The sequence below is a fragment of the Eptesicus fuscus genome, chromosome 13 (assembly GCF_027574615.1).
Source record: "Eptesicus fuscus isolate TK198812 chromosome 13, DD_ASM_mEF_20220401, whole genome shotgun sequence".
NCBI lineage: Eukaryota > Metazoa > Chordata > Mammalia > Chiroptera > Vespertilionidae > Eptesicus > Eptesicus fuscus.
This window is the reverse complement of record NC_072485.1, coordinates 74664865-74683250: the sequence shown is the minus strand read 5'-3', so window position 1 is coordinate 74683250 and position 18386 is coordinate 74664865. Positions and strand designations below refer to the sequence as shown.

Here is an 18386-nt window from a genome sequence, read left to right as displayed (position 1 = left end):
AACCTAGATATATGCCCTGACTGGGACTTGAACCCGCAACCTTTTAGTGTACGGGATGACGCTCCAGCCAACTAAGGCCAGGGATGAGCCACATTAAAAAAACAATTACTGTTGAAGAAAAAATAAGTGTTATACATTATTGTGGAAAACAGACTGAAAAAGAAAAAAAAAGAAAAATACTCTTAATCCCATCACTCAGAGATAACCATGCTCCACCATTTTGGTACATTTTTTTATAGTCTTTTATAATAGAAATAACAATAACAGCCACTTCATTGAGTGGATTCTTGAGGTAGCTAAGTGTTAACTGAGGTAGGACTCCCATGGTGCTCAGTTAACAGAATGGGGGTGATGAAAGGAGGAAAGAGAATATAAATGAGTTCTCCTGTCTAGGCTTCTGATGAAAAGAAGAACCGTGGTTTGAGGAAGAGATTAAATGTACACTTTAGTAACCTTTTCTCTACCCCTCTCCACACCCCCTTGTAAAACCCCAGCAGGTCAGTCAGGCTGTTAGCCAGGTTGTCAGGATAACGTTTGGCAGCGCTGACAATGTTGGTCATGGGCTGTGGTTCGTAGCTCACGCCTGCTGTGTTTCTAGGCTGCTGCATCGTTTTCCAGCCCTTAGCAATGGGCGGTGGTTTCACTCACAAGCAGTGGCTCTTCCACTCAGACACAAGGCACAGGGAATGGAGCTCTAGCCACCCCCTCAGAAAGGACTGTCTTCCTGCTTGTTGGTGCAGCTCTCCCCTTGCCTGCCCTCACTGGCGCCTGCCAGGGGTTTTGGAAGGAGCTCTCTTGAAGCAAAATGCCAGAATAAATACTGGGTAAACCTTGCAGGACATTTGGCTAACAGAATAAGAATTTTTGAAATGTTTAATCAATGTGGACTCTGATGCTTTTCTTTCATGTAGCTTCCTATACCTGACCTTGGTTCATCTTTCTCAGTTTATGTCATCAACACTTCTCTGGAACAAATCTTTCTTAAGCCCACGATGTTTTCTAGCTGGTATGCTTGTTTTTGTAATCTGCCTATCATGGAAAATTAAATAAAACCTCCGTTTCCTACAGGCCAGCTAGCGAGGAGTTAATGGCTTCCAGCCAGATCAAGCACATTGAACGGCGTTGTTTTTAGGTACAAGCTCTTAATTCAAGGTTTTATGTGTTTAATTATGTATGTGTAAAGTGCCAGTCTGCATGTCTCGTGGGCCCAGCCTAGCTTGGAAATAGTAACTACAAGAGCATATAGAAAGTGCCATGGGATGAGACTTAACTCTTCAGATGTACAGCCTTTCTACCAAGACCCATGTGGTGGGGAATTACATCCCCGGGGGGATAACAGAAGCAGCCTGTTAACCACGGAAACATCTCAATTAAGAAGAAATAAGATGGAAGAGCCTAAAGCAGGCAGAAAGGGATCATTAGGGGAAATATGTTGTAGCAAAGAGTACACTGGACTGGCCAGAGGAGAGAGTTGGTTTCTAAACCTGACTTTATCACTGCTTCTCTGGGGCCTTTGCCCCCACCTATACAAGGTGGAGGTTGGATGCAGCTCTAACGAAAACAATCAGATGTTCAGTAGTCTGTCCATTCACAAATAAGCCACCCCCCAAATTACGATATATACTATGCTTAAGTAATGACATAGCTTTTCACCCTAATGCAACCATAAAAAGATATATCAATATGCTTGTAACTTTAGCCCTTAAGGTTTCAACAACTTAAGGGCCAATCAGTTGACAAAAGGGAGAAAACTCCTTTTAGGTTTTAGAGAGGACCCAGGTCCCTGGGGTGAGGTTTCCTTGGGGATCACTACCAGTGCCCTAGCAGGCTACTTCAAGGAGGGAGGGGAGATTTTTCTTTTAACCAGAGCAGCTCTACTTTTGGATCTTTTATATTTTGGGATTCCACGTTAATATTTTGGGGTGAGAGGGGGAAGTTCTGTGGCTTTTCAAAGGTTTGTCAATTTCTGGTAGATGCTATATGAAAGAAACCCTTTACATGATCCATTTCATCTTTCCGTGATACATCCAGCCTTCTCTCTTCTCTACATGTGTAGAATTTTCTCTTTTTCTGTAGCACCATATGCAGTGTAGTCAAGAGTACGAGTCTATCACTCTCACCTTTGGGGAGCTATAGGATGGAGGCAAGAAGTCCTGAGAAATGTACTCAGAAATGATGTCAGTGGTTCCTAGGTAGCAGGTGCTAATGGGAAGGGCCTGCTGCTCTTGGAGAACTGTGAAGTTTTTAGCAGAATGGCTTTTGATGGCAAGGAGGTGAAATGGAACCAGAAATAGGGTTTTAAAAGCTGCGTCACCCCTGCCATCAGAGAACCAGAGTACTCAGCCTGCCATATGACCCACCCCCCAGGGGTCTCTTCTTTGCGCTCTGAATTAGAACGATGCCTTGACTGAGACGTTTGTTTTGCTATTTTGAACTAGGGTGGAGGATGCCTATTTGTGAATTAGTAAAGAACTGGAGTAAGAAGAAGGCATAAAGGTTTTGGAGAGTGGATGATTCTGCCTTAAATTTGTAGCTTGATCTGGATAAAATAAAGTATGTCATGTTGAAAAACCTATGTAAAGCAATGGGAAACAGAAATTTTGCTTTTTTAAAACCACAATTTATTCACCTACTGCAGTTTGGCCCACACCTTTCTTGACTGTGATGTCAGCTTCCTAACTTCGAACCACATGTGTAAGTGAGTCTAGTAAAATAGGTTGCTAGTTGGTTTTTATTCTGATCTTTATTTTTAGTCACTTGGAACTGTTAAGAGACTTTCTTAGGCATGCAGAGAAATTCATCCCTTTGCTCAGACTTCTTTGGTTTAGTCTTTAAGAGAAGATTCTAAATCTTATAAGACCTAATTTATTTCAAGACTAGAAATCCACTGATAAAAGGTCACCATAAAAGCTTAACAGTCTTGAAATCTACACACGAAAAATAAAAAGGAATTACAAAAATAAACTCAAATCACAGTTCTCAAACTGATCTAGAATTTGCAGGGACATTAATAACATTTGACACTCCCCTCCCTTTTTCTTTAGCACCAAGGAGAGTACCTGCAGAGAATATGTGAATTCCTGAGGGCTGTGTCACTTAGTCACTTGATGTGTGAGCAGATACATAGCATGCAGGCCTTGTTTTGCTTTGACATCCTTATGGCACAGTTACATAAGCTGCTTAAAGTATCAAGCCTCTTTTCGTTTTTAAGAGGCCAATTAAAAATGGCTGATCTTCCCTCTCATTTAGTCTTACTCTTCCTCAATCTCCTTTTCTAGGTTTTCCCAGTTTGACTTCCCTTCTGACAGACTTTTATTTTAGCTTTTTAAATATATTTTTATTGATTTCAGAGAGGAAAGGAGAGGGAGAGAGAAAGAAATATCAATAATGAGAGAGAATCATTGATTGGCTGCTTCTTGCACGACCCCCACTGGGGATCGAGCCTGCAACCCAGGCATATGCCCTTGACTGGAATCGAACCTGGGACCCTTCAGTCCACATGCCGATGCTCTATCCACTGAGCCAAACCGGCTTGGGCCTTACAATTATAGTGAACAGAGCACCAGCCTGGGAACAAGAAGATGGAGTCCCTACACCGCCTACAAGTGTGCAGCTGTCTTTTTCCTTATCTGTAAAGAAATGGGTCACTGAGATGACCACTATTTTCTCTTCCATCTCTGAAATTCTCTATTGGCCTTGCTCTTTTTGTCTGCTGTCCTACCTCTTCCCTGTTCCCTCCCTCAGCTACTCAGGATGCATGTTGTTTTAAAATACTCATAAAGCAAATGGAGTTATGAGGAAACATCAGTAAATACAGTTGCTGGCAAGATATGGAATATAGGAGTTCTTATTTCGGTAGTTTCTCACTTTGTTTGCCTTTCTTATGCCCTAGCTAAATATAGCCTACAGTTATAATTCATTTTGTCTGCACAATTGTTGTTGCAAAATAAAATAATAATATAGTTTCACCCATCAGAAAGTAAAAATGTAAAGCCTTGATAGTATCCAATATTGGTGAAGCTAAAGGGCAATGCTTACTTTCACACATGGTTGTGGGAATGTAATTGGTGCATTGGGTTTGGAGAGCAGTTTGGCAGTATCCATTAGTATTTTTATATAAGTTGACTCAGTGATTCCAAAGTTCCCTAAAGAAACTTATATGCAAATATTAAGAGGCATAGTCAAGGATCTTCACTGATATGCAGTTTGTAATAACAAAATATTGGAAATATCCTGTATTTCCATTAAGAAGGGAATATATACATAAATTTTTTCATATATGTTTAATGGAGATATTTATTCATTAAATAAATAAATATCTTAATATTTTTCTATTTTATCTATTGAAAGCATTTATAAATAATATATATATATACATATATATTATTATCATACAGATATTAAAAATTGTACGAAGAATGAAGTTGATCTGTAGGCACTAACATATTTTAAATAGAAAACCAAGACATAGAACCATATATTAGCTATGGTCAATTTATATAAAAACAATTATTTATGTATAAATGATTACTATGTATTATATATATTATATAAATCATATAATATTTATATATAAATGGCTGGAAGGACACATACTAAATTGTTAATAGTAAATTCATTCTAAGGAGGAAAATGGGGTAAGAATGTCGAGAGAAGGAACATTTCATTTTTTACCATATAAACTCATTTATTAAATTTTAAAAAAGCATTTATGCATTACTGATATAAAATGAACAAAAGGGAAATAAAAAAGTAGGATAAAGAATTACTTCCTGCCCAGCTGGTGTTACTCAGTGGTTCAGCATTGACCTATGAACCAGGAGGTCAAGTTTTAATTCCCAGTCAGGGCACATGCCTGGGTTTCAGGCTCAATCCCCAGTGTGTGTGAGGTGTGCAGGAGGCAGCCAATCAATGATTCTCATCACTGATGTTTCTCTCCTTCCCCCTCTCTCTGAAATAATATATATTTTATATATATTACATATATATAAAGAATTACTTCCTAAAAATGAAAAAGGCAAAAAACTAGCAGGAAATTCATTATAGGTATGAGGAGAACATTGTTTGGAGGGTATTCCCAAAACTTTAGGATTGGATAGGAGCCATGATTTCTACTTTGGCATGGCTGCCTAGCACTTACTGTAATAGCTCTAACCTCCCATTTCTTTGTGTGCCCAAGTCATTCTTCTTACTTGTCTGTGTGCTACAGGTAACGCGGGACCAGATGAAGGCGTTTATACAGCAGGAATTTAAGAAAGTTCAGAAAGTGATTGCTGATGAGGAACAGAAGGCCCTTCATCTAGTGGACATCCAGGAAGCGATGGCCACAGCTCATGTGACTGAGATTCTGGCAGACATCCAATCCCACATGGACAGGTTGATGACTCAGATGGCCCAAGCCAAGGAACAACTCGATACCTCTAACGAAGCAGCTGAGCCAAAGGCAGAGGTAAAGGAGACTGCCTACAATTATTAGTAGCAGGACAAATAGGAGGAAACTGACTGCCATGTTTGTTAGCTCTGGAAATGCCCTCTTGTCATCCTTAAGTGTGAATGAATGGGAAGCCTACATAGGGTCTGAATGTTTAGGCTGGTATGTATACCGTATGGAAGCACTGGCCTCAGGAAGTACTAGCCAGCACCTATTTCTGGCAAAATATTAGTCCACCATGACTTAAAGGAGTATCGTCACTGGGGGCAAATACTAATCACAGTTACTAAGGAAAGCCAGAAATCAGAGCCAGAGGAGAAGGCTGCTGACAGGCCCCAAGTCGTGAAATGAGCCTATAAATAGAGTAATCGTAGGCATGAGGACTGGGCTGAATGAGAATAAGTCAGGAAGTAGAGCGTAAAGCAGGCCAGAATGAACGGTTTTGGTCTGATTCTGTGGATAGTGGAACGATTCCTCGGGCTGGTTTTTATATGGAGCCAGCTTTATAAATGGGGACATAACTGCTGGATTAAGAGAGGCATATCAGTTAGGACATTGTGAGGATCAAGAACAGACTCTGAAAGAAAGACAAGATAAATGTTGAATCACTGTACAATGAATATAGTCATTATGTTCAGTGTTATTTTCTAACCAGAATAAAGGGTCTCAGACATTTTAGCAAGCAACATGTGCAGGCAGTTAGAATCTATTTCTAAAATTAATTTAAGGCAGCTAACATTTTAAAAATATATAAAATTTATAACATTTTTCAACCAGTGGGGAGAGGCTGTTATTTATCAGATTTCCTAGCATTCTGTTGAAAATTCTAGTCAAGCTTATGCCAGATGGGTTCGGGGTGGGCCCTTCTAGAAGAAAACCCAGGAGAGTCCTGTGGACTTTTTAGGACTCACTCAGTAAGTTCACCTTTAACTAGCAGTCTTGCCTGGGGACAGGAGAGCCTAGGCACAGAATAAGCAATCCAATAGATAGCCAACATATAATCTAGGAGGCAGGTATTATCTAAGCCATTCTGACAGGAAATGTGAGACCACTGGACAGTTATCCACTTCACTCACCCAGGGCTCTTGATTAATTTTTATGAATGTGTAAAATAATAGAATAGCTCTTGTTCTTTTCACTTCATCCTCCTCAGAATTAAGACAGTGTGTGCCTAAAAAAAGTTTCTAGATAGGAAAGAGATCACTTTATAGCCATCATTTCATTTATTCTCATTATCTCCATTGTACAGATTGGATATTGAGATGCAGAGAACTGCAGAGAAACTGACACAACAGTGCTATTTAGTTAGTAGGAACATGGAACCAGGATTGTAATTTAAGTCTATCCTATTCCAGTGCCTGTGCTTTGTCCCTGCTCTATTGAGGAGAATCAGTGTGCTAGAACCTTTCACACTGTAGAGGTGGTCACTTGTTGTCTTTTAAAAAAATGTTTTAGAGAGGATGGGAGAGAGAGAGAGAGAGAGAAACATAGATGTGAGAAACATCAATTGGCTGTCTCCTGCACGCCCCCTATTGGGGATCAAACCCAAAACACTGGCATGTGCCCTGACCTGGAATCGAATTTTCGACCTCTTGGTGCATGGGATGACACTCAACCAACTGAGCCACACTGGCCAGGGCCACTTTTATGTCTTTATAAACAAAAAATTAAACCAGAATTAATTCAAGGAATCCATGCCATAACACTCCCAAATTCTCAAATCGGACCCTCATATTTATTCTTTATGTTGGTTAAGTTGTTTTTCTTTTTCAAAAATTAAATTTAATTTTGAGAAATAGCCCCTTCTCTTTTATTTTCATTTCAATAAATGAGTGTTGCCCCTCCCCAACATTAACTGTACTACACCTGTTAACTCTGATGGAATTACTCTTAGGGATGGAACATAGTACACAGTACATGCACATTTTTTTAATACTTGACTTTGGAAGAGAATTTTATAAAAATATAACTAAATTCAGGCCAAGGAAGAAAGGAAAGGAGGAAGGAAGGAAGACATAATTATAAAGCAATTCTGAATAGGTCAGCAGACATTCAGAGGGTTGCTAATCTTGCTAGTAAAAGTAATGTACGTGCTATTCATGCTATCTGAAAATGCACATCCGTAGCCTGAAAGCCCAGCCTTTAAGATCAAACCTCACTTGGAAGTTTGTCCTCCCTGGCAAACTGAATGGGGTGATCCTCTCTGTCCTCCACATCTGTGTGGCTCACACTTCTGGGCTAGTATTTAGAGCAGAAAACCAATAGAGACAGCATCTTGCAGGGTCTTTCTCTTTGGATTTCAATTCCTTGAGAATGGAAACTGTGTTGTTCATCTCTTTATTCACTGCACCTAGCACAGCACATGGCACATTTTTTAATAATTGACATTGGCAGAGAATTTGTAAAAATATAACTAAATTCAAGCCAAAAAATGAGAGATTTTAAAAACCGGTGATGAAACGTACACAGCTGTAATCATTCTGTGGACAGTTTACAAAAGTATTCACAAGAGCCTAAAAATGTCTATACCTTTGATTCACTAATTGCCTGAAACGTTCATGCAATGTTATAAATTATAGTTCAAATTTGGAAATAACAAAATGCGGTAAAAGTGAAATTTGTATCACTGGTGTAGGATTCAAACATTATGTTTATGGATAATTTCTGGTAATGCAAGGAAAATTTTAGATATGATCTTAAAAAAAAATGGAGTGAGGAGATGAAAGTGTTAACCAGCCTTATTGGGGTAATATTTTTCAATACATACATGTATCAAATCATCACATTGTACAACTTAAACTTACTTATGTTATCCTATATAATAAAAAGCTAATATGCACATTGTCCCCTCGGGAGTTCTACTGGAAGACCGGAAGTTTGATCGCTCGCTATGATATGCGCTGACCACCAGAGGTCGGCGCAGAACATGATGGGCGACCAGTGGCAGCGAGGCGCTGAGGGAGCAAGGGAAGGAGGAGGGGGGGAGGCCAGGAGGCGGGGAACCACATGTTGGTGTCACGCTGGCAGTGAGGGCAGGAGGAAGGAGGTGGGGAGGCAGGGAACCTGATCAGTGCTGATCTCAGGCCAGGCCTAGGGACCCTAACCGTGCACAAATTTCATGCACCGGGCCTCTAGTATGTCTATAATACTGAACTAAGCTGTTAAAACACACATGCGTGCACAAAAATGGGGTAAAAATGGGGCAAATGCAATACCTAATGATAACTATCAGTTTAGTATATGTTTGCCTTATGCTGTGTCTACACGTTTTAAATATCCTATATAATAAAAGCCTAATATGCAAATCGACCAAAAGGCAGAATGACCAGTGGAACCACCAGTTGCTGTGATGCGCACTGACCACCAGGAGGCAGAGACTCAATGCAGGAGCTGCCCCCAGCCCACAGGCCCCAGGCCAGCCAAGGCAGGTGCCAGCAGGGGCCCCTCCGATTGCCCCACCGGTCACCCCACAGAGGGAGGTGACCAGCGGCAGTGGCAACGGAACTGGGGCCGGCGAGCGGGCAGCACCAGGCTGACTAAGGTGGGTGCCAGCGGGGGCTCCCCGATCGCCCCACCAGTCACCCTACAGATTGGCCCCAATCACCGGCCAGGCCTAGGGACCCTACAATGCATGAATTTCTTGCATCGGGCCTCTAGTTCTATAATGATTAATAAAGCAATAACTTTACTTATTTGAAGAGGGGAAAGACCACATCTTTTTAGACCTGTGGGACTAGTAATGAAATTCTTCCCCTACCCCGTATTCTATAATATGGCCCAGAAAGATTTTATTAAAAACACATGTTTAAAAAGAAATGTAATCTTTGGACTCCTTCATCCAGAAGCTCTGTGATTCTACTTGGTCTAATCACACTCATCTGTACTAAAGGTTTCATAAAACAAACACACTGTGTTAATGGGCTACTTTTAGAGTGATCTTCATGAATCAACAGCAAGTAACAGGTGGGATATCTAGACTTTTTTTAAGTTTATTGAAACATAATTTACTAGAGGCTCGGTACACGAGTTTATGCACAGGTGGGGCCCCTCTGGGTGGCCTGTGGGGATCGGCCGAAATCCACAATCAAACGCTGCCTGCAGCTCCTACCTGCCGCTCCCACTCATCCTGGCCCCACTGTGCCTGCTGCGGGCTCGCGCCCAATTAGTCCCAATCAGGAGAGGCTTGCACTGCCACGGCAGCACTCGCCAGCCGTGAGCCCTACATCTGGCGCCCTCCCGAGGGGAGTGGTCTACAGGATCAGGCTGAAACCAGCTCTCCGACATCCCCCAAGGGGTCCTGGATTGTGAGAGGGTACAGGCCAGGCTGAGGGAACCCACCAGTGCACGATCGGGCTGGGGAGGGACTGCAGGAGGGCTCCAGGGTATGTCCTGCCCATCTCGCTCAGTCCCAGCAGCAAGCTAACCTACCAGTTGGAACATCTGCCCCCTGGTGGTCAGTGCATGTCATAGCGACTGGTCAACCGGTCAACTGTCTGCCCTCTGGTGGTCAGTGTACGTCATAGTGAACGGTTGAGTGGTCTTAGCATATCATTAGCATATTACACTTTGATTGGTTGAACAGTCGACCGGACACTTAGCATATTAGGCTTTTATTATATAGGATAATACCATAAAATTACCTGTTTTAAGTTTATGTTCAATAACTTTAGTAAATTTACAGTTATGTAACTATTATAACAAACTTTCTAAAAAAACTATATATATATATATATATATATATATACACACACACGTAAAATTATGGATGTATACAGATATTAAATTATGACTATTTTTCCTTCTTAATCTCTTTAAAGTATATGCCTATTGAAGCAAAAATTTTAACTGTCTTGCAGTGTTTATAACATATGTAGATTCTTATAACAAAAAACATGGGAAGAGGATAAATGGGCCTGTAGAGTTTCAAGGTGTCTACATTTAATTTTAAGTGATACAATTTAATTTTAAGGAGCTTCAAAATTTAAGGATTTCTATAATAATTCTTATTAGAAATCACTAAAAATAAGACAAAATCATAGAGCTAAAAGGCCAATAGATATATTAAAATGGAATTCAATGTTTCAAAAATCCAAGAGAAGGTAGGAAAAGACAGCAAGAGGAATAAAAACAAAGCAACAAACAGAAAACAAATCATAAAATGGTAGAGCTAAATTTAACCATATCAATAATAACATTTAAATGTTAATGGACTGTACATTTCGATTAAAAGGCAGAGATTATCAGAATGGATAAAAGAGTAAGACCCAGCTACACGATGCCTAAGAGAGACAGACTTTAACAATACAGACAGACTGCAAGCACCTGAATGGAAAGAGACATACCAACATGAGGTAAAACAGACATCAAGACCAAGAGTATTATCCGAGAAAAAGAATGACTTTTCATGATGATGAAAGGGTCAGTTCTTCAGGAAGATGTAACAGGCATACACATGTATTTGCTTATGATAAGACTCAAAATATCTAAAGAAAAATGGACAGAATTAAAGGGGGGGTGGATAATTCAATAACCATACCTGGAAAGTTAATACCCCTCTCTCGGCAGTTGATAGAACAGCACACAAGTCAGTAAAAATCATAAGTTATCTGGACACCTAATTAATATTTAATAGAACACTACACCTCAAAGTATAGAAAAATCTAGTTTGGACAAGAAAGAGGCTCATTGAAATATTCTGTTATCACTGATAAAGGCAGGATCAGAGGATGCAATACCTGGAAAAATAACACTCACACATTGTTTTTGCAGAGCGAACGAGAAGAAACAGAAACGCCCTTGTTTGGCTGAGAGTGATCTGGATCATCAAATGCCAGAACTACCCTTTTACAGAGAAAACCAAGGTCCAGATTCATTCATTAGCTTGCCCCAGGTCACAGCACTAATAAGCAACAGAGCTTGGACCAGAATCCCAGATTCCTGAGTCCCAGTTCAGTGCCCTTTTCACGACAGTGTTCGGTATGTTAGAGTTGCTGTGTTTCTCTTTGGAGAAGAAAATGCAAGACCAAGGCAGAAATGAGTCTTTGAGGGAAACCGCTTGATACCTTGGGAGCTGGTCAGCTTTTGCCTAAGACCCGCTGCTATTTTGGGATCTCGGTTTGCTCAGAACTAAATACTGCCAACCGTACAAGTAAAACAGCAAAGCTCTCATTTAAGCCTCCTAGGTCTGCTTGCAAGGGCGAGTGGTCAGTTCGCCTTTGTTGGGCAGTTTGAACACAGGATTGTGTTAGCCCTTGTCTTAGCCCCTAGACATCTACTGATTTGTCTCTTGTTAACAATAAACACACAGGTCTTGCTTTCAGGTTGGGAAAGGAGAAGGAAAGGAAGTCTAAATCGGTCTCTACTGATGCCAATTTCTAACGCTGTTTCTTTCTGTTTCTTTCAGGGTGACGAGGATGGACTCAGGTAAGATCACATTATTGCTGCTTGTCTGTTCTCAGAATTGAAGTAGAGTGACACTGTGGCCTTCTAATGCCCCATGAGATACCGACAGCCAAGGAACAGCACAGAAAGGGGATCTCCATCCTAAGCCAGGGCTTTGAAGATCTTATTTTGTAAGATTCCCATCTCCCTCCCCATCCATGCCTTTTCCTCCCTGTAACCTTCAGATAAAGGTCGACTTTAAAATATGTAATGGCAATAACTTTGCTCTATTCTTTCGTACATTCTGAATATCTGTTGAGAAGAGGGGCACTGTATTTGAATGGTAATTAGGCTCCCAGGTGGACCGACTAGATAAGTTTTTGCATTGTTCCTTCTTGATTGGAATTGGGTAACTTTTTTTTTAATGGGCTCTGGATCCATTATTATTTATTTCTGACCTATGATATCTTTGTGTCCAATGCAAGACGCCTACACAATGAATCCTAGATCATAGGAACACAAAATTTTGTTTAGGGGAAAAAGTGCTCCTTTGTGCTTCTGCATCACCACATGAAATTTAAAAGTGAATTTCATTTTGGCCTCAGCCTCGCAGTGAACCTGGACTTGGTGTACTTACCATCCCTGTCATCCTGCTCAGGCAGTGAGCACAGGCTCTCGGAAATGCAGTAGCTGTGCCATCAACACAATTGAGGGGCATGTGCACAGAGTAAAGTACAATGTCCAGATGGTCCCCGCTGCTCCACAGGATCAAGGACTGCTAAGGCCACAAGGTATTAGAAAGGTCATCCGGGCCACTGCTGTTCAGAACTTTAGTTGCAGCATAAGCACCCTTCTTTTCAAACGGGCTTTAAGTGGAACTCCAATGCACAGAAACAATTCTTGTCTGGTTAAAGTTGGGGCCCACATCTGCTGGCGAGCCTCCTCTCTTCGTTACGTTAGACCACGAGGGACTTCTGCAGAAACCTAGGTTCCCTCAGAGCTGTTTGAAAATCACTAATGTAGTTTAGGTTTCTCGCTGAAAGAAGCTGAATGAATTGTCCAAGGTTACTTTACTAGGGAGCCAGGATTCAGCCCTTCTTTGTTTGGTTTTCTTTGCAAACCAACAAGTACAGTCCCTTTTTTCCCTTTCTCCTGCCCCACATCCTGAGCCTCTTTCTTTGTGCCGAGTGCTGTTCCTACATCTGCATCTCCTGGTGCTTCCCTCCCTTGGGAACTGTGGTTCTCAGCCTAGATCTAGCTCCTTGACTACTGTGGCAAAGCCACGGGTGCCCTGCTTTAAGCCTACAGAGCCTCAAGGAATCTCTTCCAACTTCATCTTCTGGCCATTCTCAGGAACACCCTTCCTTCCTTCCTTCCTTCCTTCCTTCCTTCCTTCCTTCCTTCCTTCCTTCCTTCCTTCCTTCCTTTCCTTCCTTCCTTCTCTTCCTCCCTCCCTTTCTTTTCTTATGACCCTACTCTATGGGAGGCACTGTGCTATATCCTGGATAACTGGATATATAATGGTAAGTACAACAGACATGGTCCCTAATCTTGTGGATCCTAAGTCTAGTGGGAGAGATGAGCATATAACCAGGCACCTATATGGTGGGGGAAGTGCTATGATAAGCGAAGTTTTGGCTACTTTAAGAAGGGTTCCTGCCCTCGCCTATTTGGCTCAGTGGATAGAGTGTAGGCCCACGAACTGAAGGGTCCAGGGTTTGATTCTAGTCAAGGGCATGTACCTTGGTTGCAGGCTCGATCCCTGGCTCTGATTGGAGCACATGCGGGAGGCAACCAATCGATGTATCTCTCTCTCACATCGATGTTTCTCTCTCCATCTCTCCCCCTCCCTTCAAAAAAAAAGGGGGGGGGCTCCTAAGTGAGTCTTGGAGGAAAAGGGGAGGCTTACCGGAAAAGGTTATATATAAACAGCGGTCTGAAAAATGAGGCAGACACAGGTGGAGCAGGGGTGGGGGTTGTTCTGGGGAACAACTTATGTAAAAGCTCTAGACAAGAGAACAGTGGAGGCAAGAAAGCAGAGTCTAGCTAGCTCATGTAGGGCCTGTAGGCCTCCTTAAGGTATTTGAGCCCTCCCCTGCAGGCTGTGGGAAGACATTCAGGAATTTTAAACACCAGAGCTTGGGACACTAGTTAGACTATGCTCGTGAGGATGAAAGCCTAAATCAACATCTTGTCTAATTATTGACTAAATTGTCACCATTTTGCATAGACCTTTGGTTTAGACACACTCTTTAAATTACTTCATTGGCTGGCACTCCACCTCTTCTCCTAAGACTAGCTCTCTAGCTCCTTAAAATCCAGGCCAAGCAGAGCCCTAGACCTTTGTTTTCCTCCAGAAAGAGAGTTCAAACAGGACCAGTAGAAAGAAGACACCTTAGAAGTGCAGTGTGCAGACTCCACAGGGTAGCAGTGGCACTCTGTCTTGCGAGAGTCTGATTAGTATGAACACTCTTCTTGTCTGGATGGTCACATGCCAGTCTCGTTGATTGGAAGATTCAGGGCCCTTATGAAGAGATTAACTCCCTTCAAAGGTCCTCTTCAGTGTGAGAGACGGGCTTTAGAATTTAATAGCTGAATCTTCGTGTCATTTTGAGAAGACAGTCGTGAAGCATGGCGTTTCTTTACTAGCAACCACGATGTCAAGCTGTTTCCCCCAGCCGAGCTGCCACGGTGTCAGCGGGGATTCTGTTAAACTGGGACTTGACAGAACTGCTTTTTGGTACAATGAACACTTGAAAAGTATGTTCCAATTTGGCAGGAAGAGGAGTCAGATTTCCTTTTTAACCTTTAAATTCATACTTATTGGTTCCATTCAGTTTGTTTGTGTTGAACTACCACTTGGCTCAGTTTATTCCAATTAGCACTTCAGGGCATACTGCCTTTGATCAGAAAGTTCTCTTATTTATGATAGACTCTACATCTCAATAAGCCAAACAGAGTTTTGCTCCTGAGGTTTCTTTATTGCTGACAGTATTAAATGAGGGTGTGAAGTGTAAGGGTGACGGAAAGGAAGCTGGGGTCTGCCTGCACAGGGGATGGAGGAGCAATTCATCTGGAGAGCCTGAGTCCCAGGTCTGCTTGGATTAGTGAACCTGTGTCTCTTTGCCAGCTTTGTAGACTGCCTGAGGAGCGGCCAGCCAAGCCTTCCTTTGGCCCCGCAGAATAGCTGCCTGTTGCCCTTCCGTGTGGTAGTTTACTCTTCAGATCCTGCATTCCTGCATACGTAACCACAGTCACGTCCCCGCAGTCTGCACAGAAGTTCAGGGAGAATTGGATTCCAACCACTATTCCCAGTGGCAGGAACAAAGCAAGAGTCTTGCCCTGTTGAAACGTATTGGTCTGTAATAGATCAATGTTTTCTCTTTCCTTCTTACCAGCTGGAGTCTCCCTGCCTTCTTTCCTCTTTTCAGTTTTGATTTCGCAAGCTGTTTGGCATGAAGTGGCCAAATATCTGTACTTCTGGTCGTATCTTTTTCTTGCCCTGAATTTTATTGTGTAGTTGTCCTGCTAATTAACAACAGTAATGATCAGAGCTACCATTTACTGAAGGTTTACTTTCTACAGTGCTTTATATGTATTCTCATTTCATCCTCACGTAAAGCTTTTAAACAGTTATTATCCTACTTGTAAAACAAGGCAATTAATGCTCAGAAACATTAGCTAGCCCTGGGTCACACAGCTCGGAAGTGGCAGAGCTAGGACTTTAACGCGGTCTGGCTTCAGGGCTTGTGTCCTCACCCGCCATTCGGACTAGCTCCAAGAGGCCAGCACACTTCTCTGTGACCCCGAATGAAAACCAAGAGGATTCACCCACAATCCTCAGAGGGTCCGTTTGGTCTTGCTTCTCTAACTTGGGAGGTCTTACTTGCCTTGACATTGAACCACTGTGGCCTCTGTTTTCTGCAAGCGCTTCTCCTCTCTTTAGCCTCTGGCATTATAAAGGGACATTTCTTCATTTGATCTTCGCAGTGTCCTCTGAGGGTCAGCAGCAAAAGAGGTGCGTGTAGACTGCCTGAGGAGCGGCCAGCCAAGCCTCCTTTGGCCCCGCAGAATAGCTGCCGGTTGCCCTTCTGTGTGGTAGTTTACTCTTCAAATCCTGCATTCTGTGATGTCGATGGCTAGGGTTCTTGGAGAGTGTGGAGGAGCAAAAGTCCTGATATGCAGAACAGGGATATTAACCACCGTGGAGTCATCTTCTAAAAGGGCGTCTTTGAAACCCAGAGTGATTCTTTTTTTTTTCCCAAGCAAAAAAAGTAATTTACACTTTGGGTGGCAATTTTCTGTCTTCTCTGTGCTATAATTGGAGATCTTGTGTTTGCTCCCGCACAGATTGGCTCCTTCTCTACTCCTGCAGGGAGCCTGCTGAGAAGTAATATATATTCCAAGAGAGGGGGTGGCAACAGGGTCTGCTGCCTAGAATGCTGTTGTGTAGTGGGAGGAAGTCAGAGGGAAGGACCCTTCAACTCTTGTGCTCAGAGGAGAAAGGAGCAAGATCAATATTAAAGTGTGATTTGCTGTTGAGATTTTCTGTGTTGTTTTTTAAAAAAAAATAAGAGGCAAATGGCTTTTTAATAACGACAGCCATACTTGGGACTTCTGTAGAATTTTTCATCTTCAGAGCTGGCTCTTAATTCAGGCAAAAAGCTCCTGCTGAGATCAGTGTGAATCTGACCGATGCTGATTCTGTGATCAAACAGGCAGCAAGTTCCAAAGGAGGAGGGTCTCAAAACGGACGGGCTGACCTGCCTTTATTCTTGGTCTGCCTGTGACTGACGGTGACCTTGAGCTGATCATCCAGCCTCTTTGTTTCCTTGTAGTCTGTTTTTATTTCCCTGCAAATATTAGTCTTTCCCCCAGTTTTTTTGGGATATAGTTATATGGAGGAATATAGTCTTTTATCAAATGTGGCATAGAAAAAAATCTACTTATAGGTGCTATAACTTTGTAGGTTTTTTAAAATCTTCATTTTTTAAAAATTTGGGGGGCTGTATAGTAGGTACCCTTTCCTACCCCCTCTAAAATAATAACCATATGTTCTTAGATATGGCATTTCTCTTCCAGATGACTTAGTTTGTAGAGATAAAAGAAAACTGAGTCAATGGTACACTTAAGTTTCCTTTGTCCTCTGATTGCAGATTCATGGTTTGGTTTTGCATTATCTTCATTTCAGAAGGCCTAGCTGGAAGCCAAAGAAAATGGCTGATACTTGTGACATGGAATGGAAGTGTCAGGGCTGCTTAACATACAGAAGTGGAGTTCCAACATCTTAGTGGCCTTCAGCACTGTCTCTTAACTGTCACATCTCCATGCTAGGGAGCCTGAGCTGGCTTTGTTTTCCACTGCTGATGTAGGTTGTCTTTCTTTTTACTCACCCAAATGAAGGATGAAACCATGCCATGCATTGTGCTGCCTACCTATAATAAAAGCAAGCCTCCTTGCTAAAATAATTGATTTTCAGATATTTGCCTGTGAGAATCACAACTTTATTTTATTTTGTGTGGATGTATATAACCAGAGAATCCATTCACAGTTGGAAAATTTGGCCAAAGGTGGCCTTATTCCATTTGCCTCACACAGGAAATGCTGGCTAGGAGCAGCCTGCAGTATAACATACACCCGCCTGCCTGGATGTCACTGTGCGTGCTGTGGTGTTACTCTAGCCCACTTCTGGTTGCCATCCAGTGCAGTAATTGTGATGTTTGGCAGGCTAACCTTGTTTATACCTTTGGCCTCAGAGCTTACCAGGATAACATTCACTTTTAGGAGAGCTGTTCTCTAATTTCTTAAGCGGAAAAGATTGCAGAGGAATTCTTTCTTTCATTTGCTCAACATTTTTGACTGTCTACTGTGGTGGCAGGCCCCATGCTGGGCCTCAGGGATGTGAAGATGATAAAAGACTTTGTTCTTGCATTTAAAGATCTCAAAGTCTAGTTTGAAAGAGAGAACTAATTAAACAGCTTTAATTGCACATTTAAGTGCAATATAATTATTATTATTACAGGGTATAATTATAAATTATTATAAAGAAGCATTTATTAAATGCCAGCTATGTGCCGGAAGTATTTTAAACATTTACATACATCATCTCATTTATTTTTTACAACAGTCTTAACAAGTGGTTAATACATTATCTTCATTTCTCATCTGCGATGAGAAAACAGTCACAGAGAAGCTATACATACACGAGGTCGTACACCAAAAGATGGTAGAGCCGGCCTTCAGATTCGTGTGACTTGAGAATGCGGGCTCTTAACCACTGCACTATAATGATTCTCTATAGAAATATGTTGGATATAGAGTAGGATAACTAACTCAGCATAGAAGACCAGAAGAGAGAGCATTTGTGCTGCACTCTGAAGGATGGGTAGGGGTAGGCCTTTCTAGGTGGAAAGGTGGGAAGGCCAGTCAAGCAGCGAGACCAGCATGTGAGAGGCTCAGAGGAGGGAGAGTACACATGCTGTGTGGGGAAGGTGAGGAAGTGCACGAGGGGACGTGGCAGGAGATGAGGTGGAACGGTGGGTGAGTCCACTCTCCAAAGGGCTTTGTACGTCAT

At 42.0% G+C, this 18386-nt stretch overlaps 1 protein-coding gene across 2 annotated transcripts in view; it reads left to right on the top strand.

Moving 5' to 3' along the window:
- TRIM44 (tripartite motif containing 44) overlaps window positions 1-18386 on the top strand; it is an 86311-nt gene that overhangs the window by 32392 nt on the left and 35533 nt on the right. Inside the window, exons 3-4 of one of the 2 annotated variants that reach the window (XM_028153625.2) lie at window positions 5210-5449; window positions 11835-11854. In XM_028153625.2, the coding sequence (XP_028009426.2) occupies window positions 5210-5449; window positions 11835-11854 (260 nt within the window). Of the gene's footprint in view, window positions 1-5209; window positions 5450-11834; window positions 11855-11889; window positions 11978-18386 lie in introns of those variants that run through there. The other variant, XM_054725342.1, reaches the window with a different exon arrangement.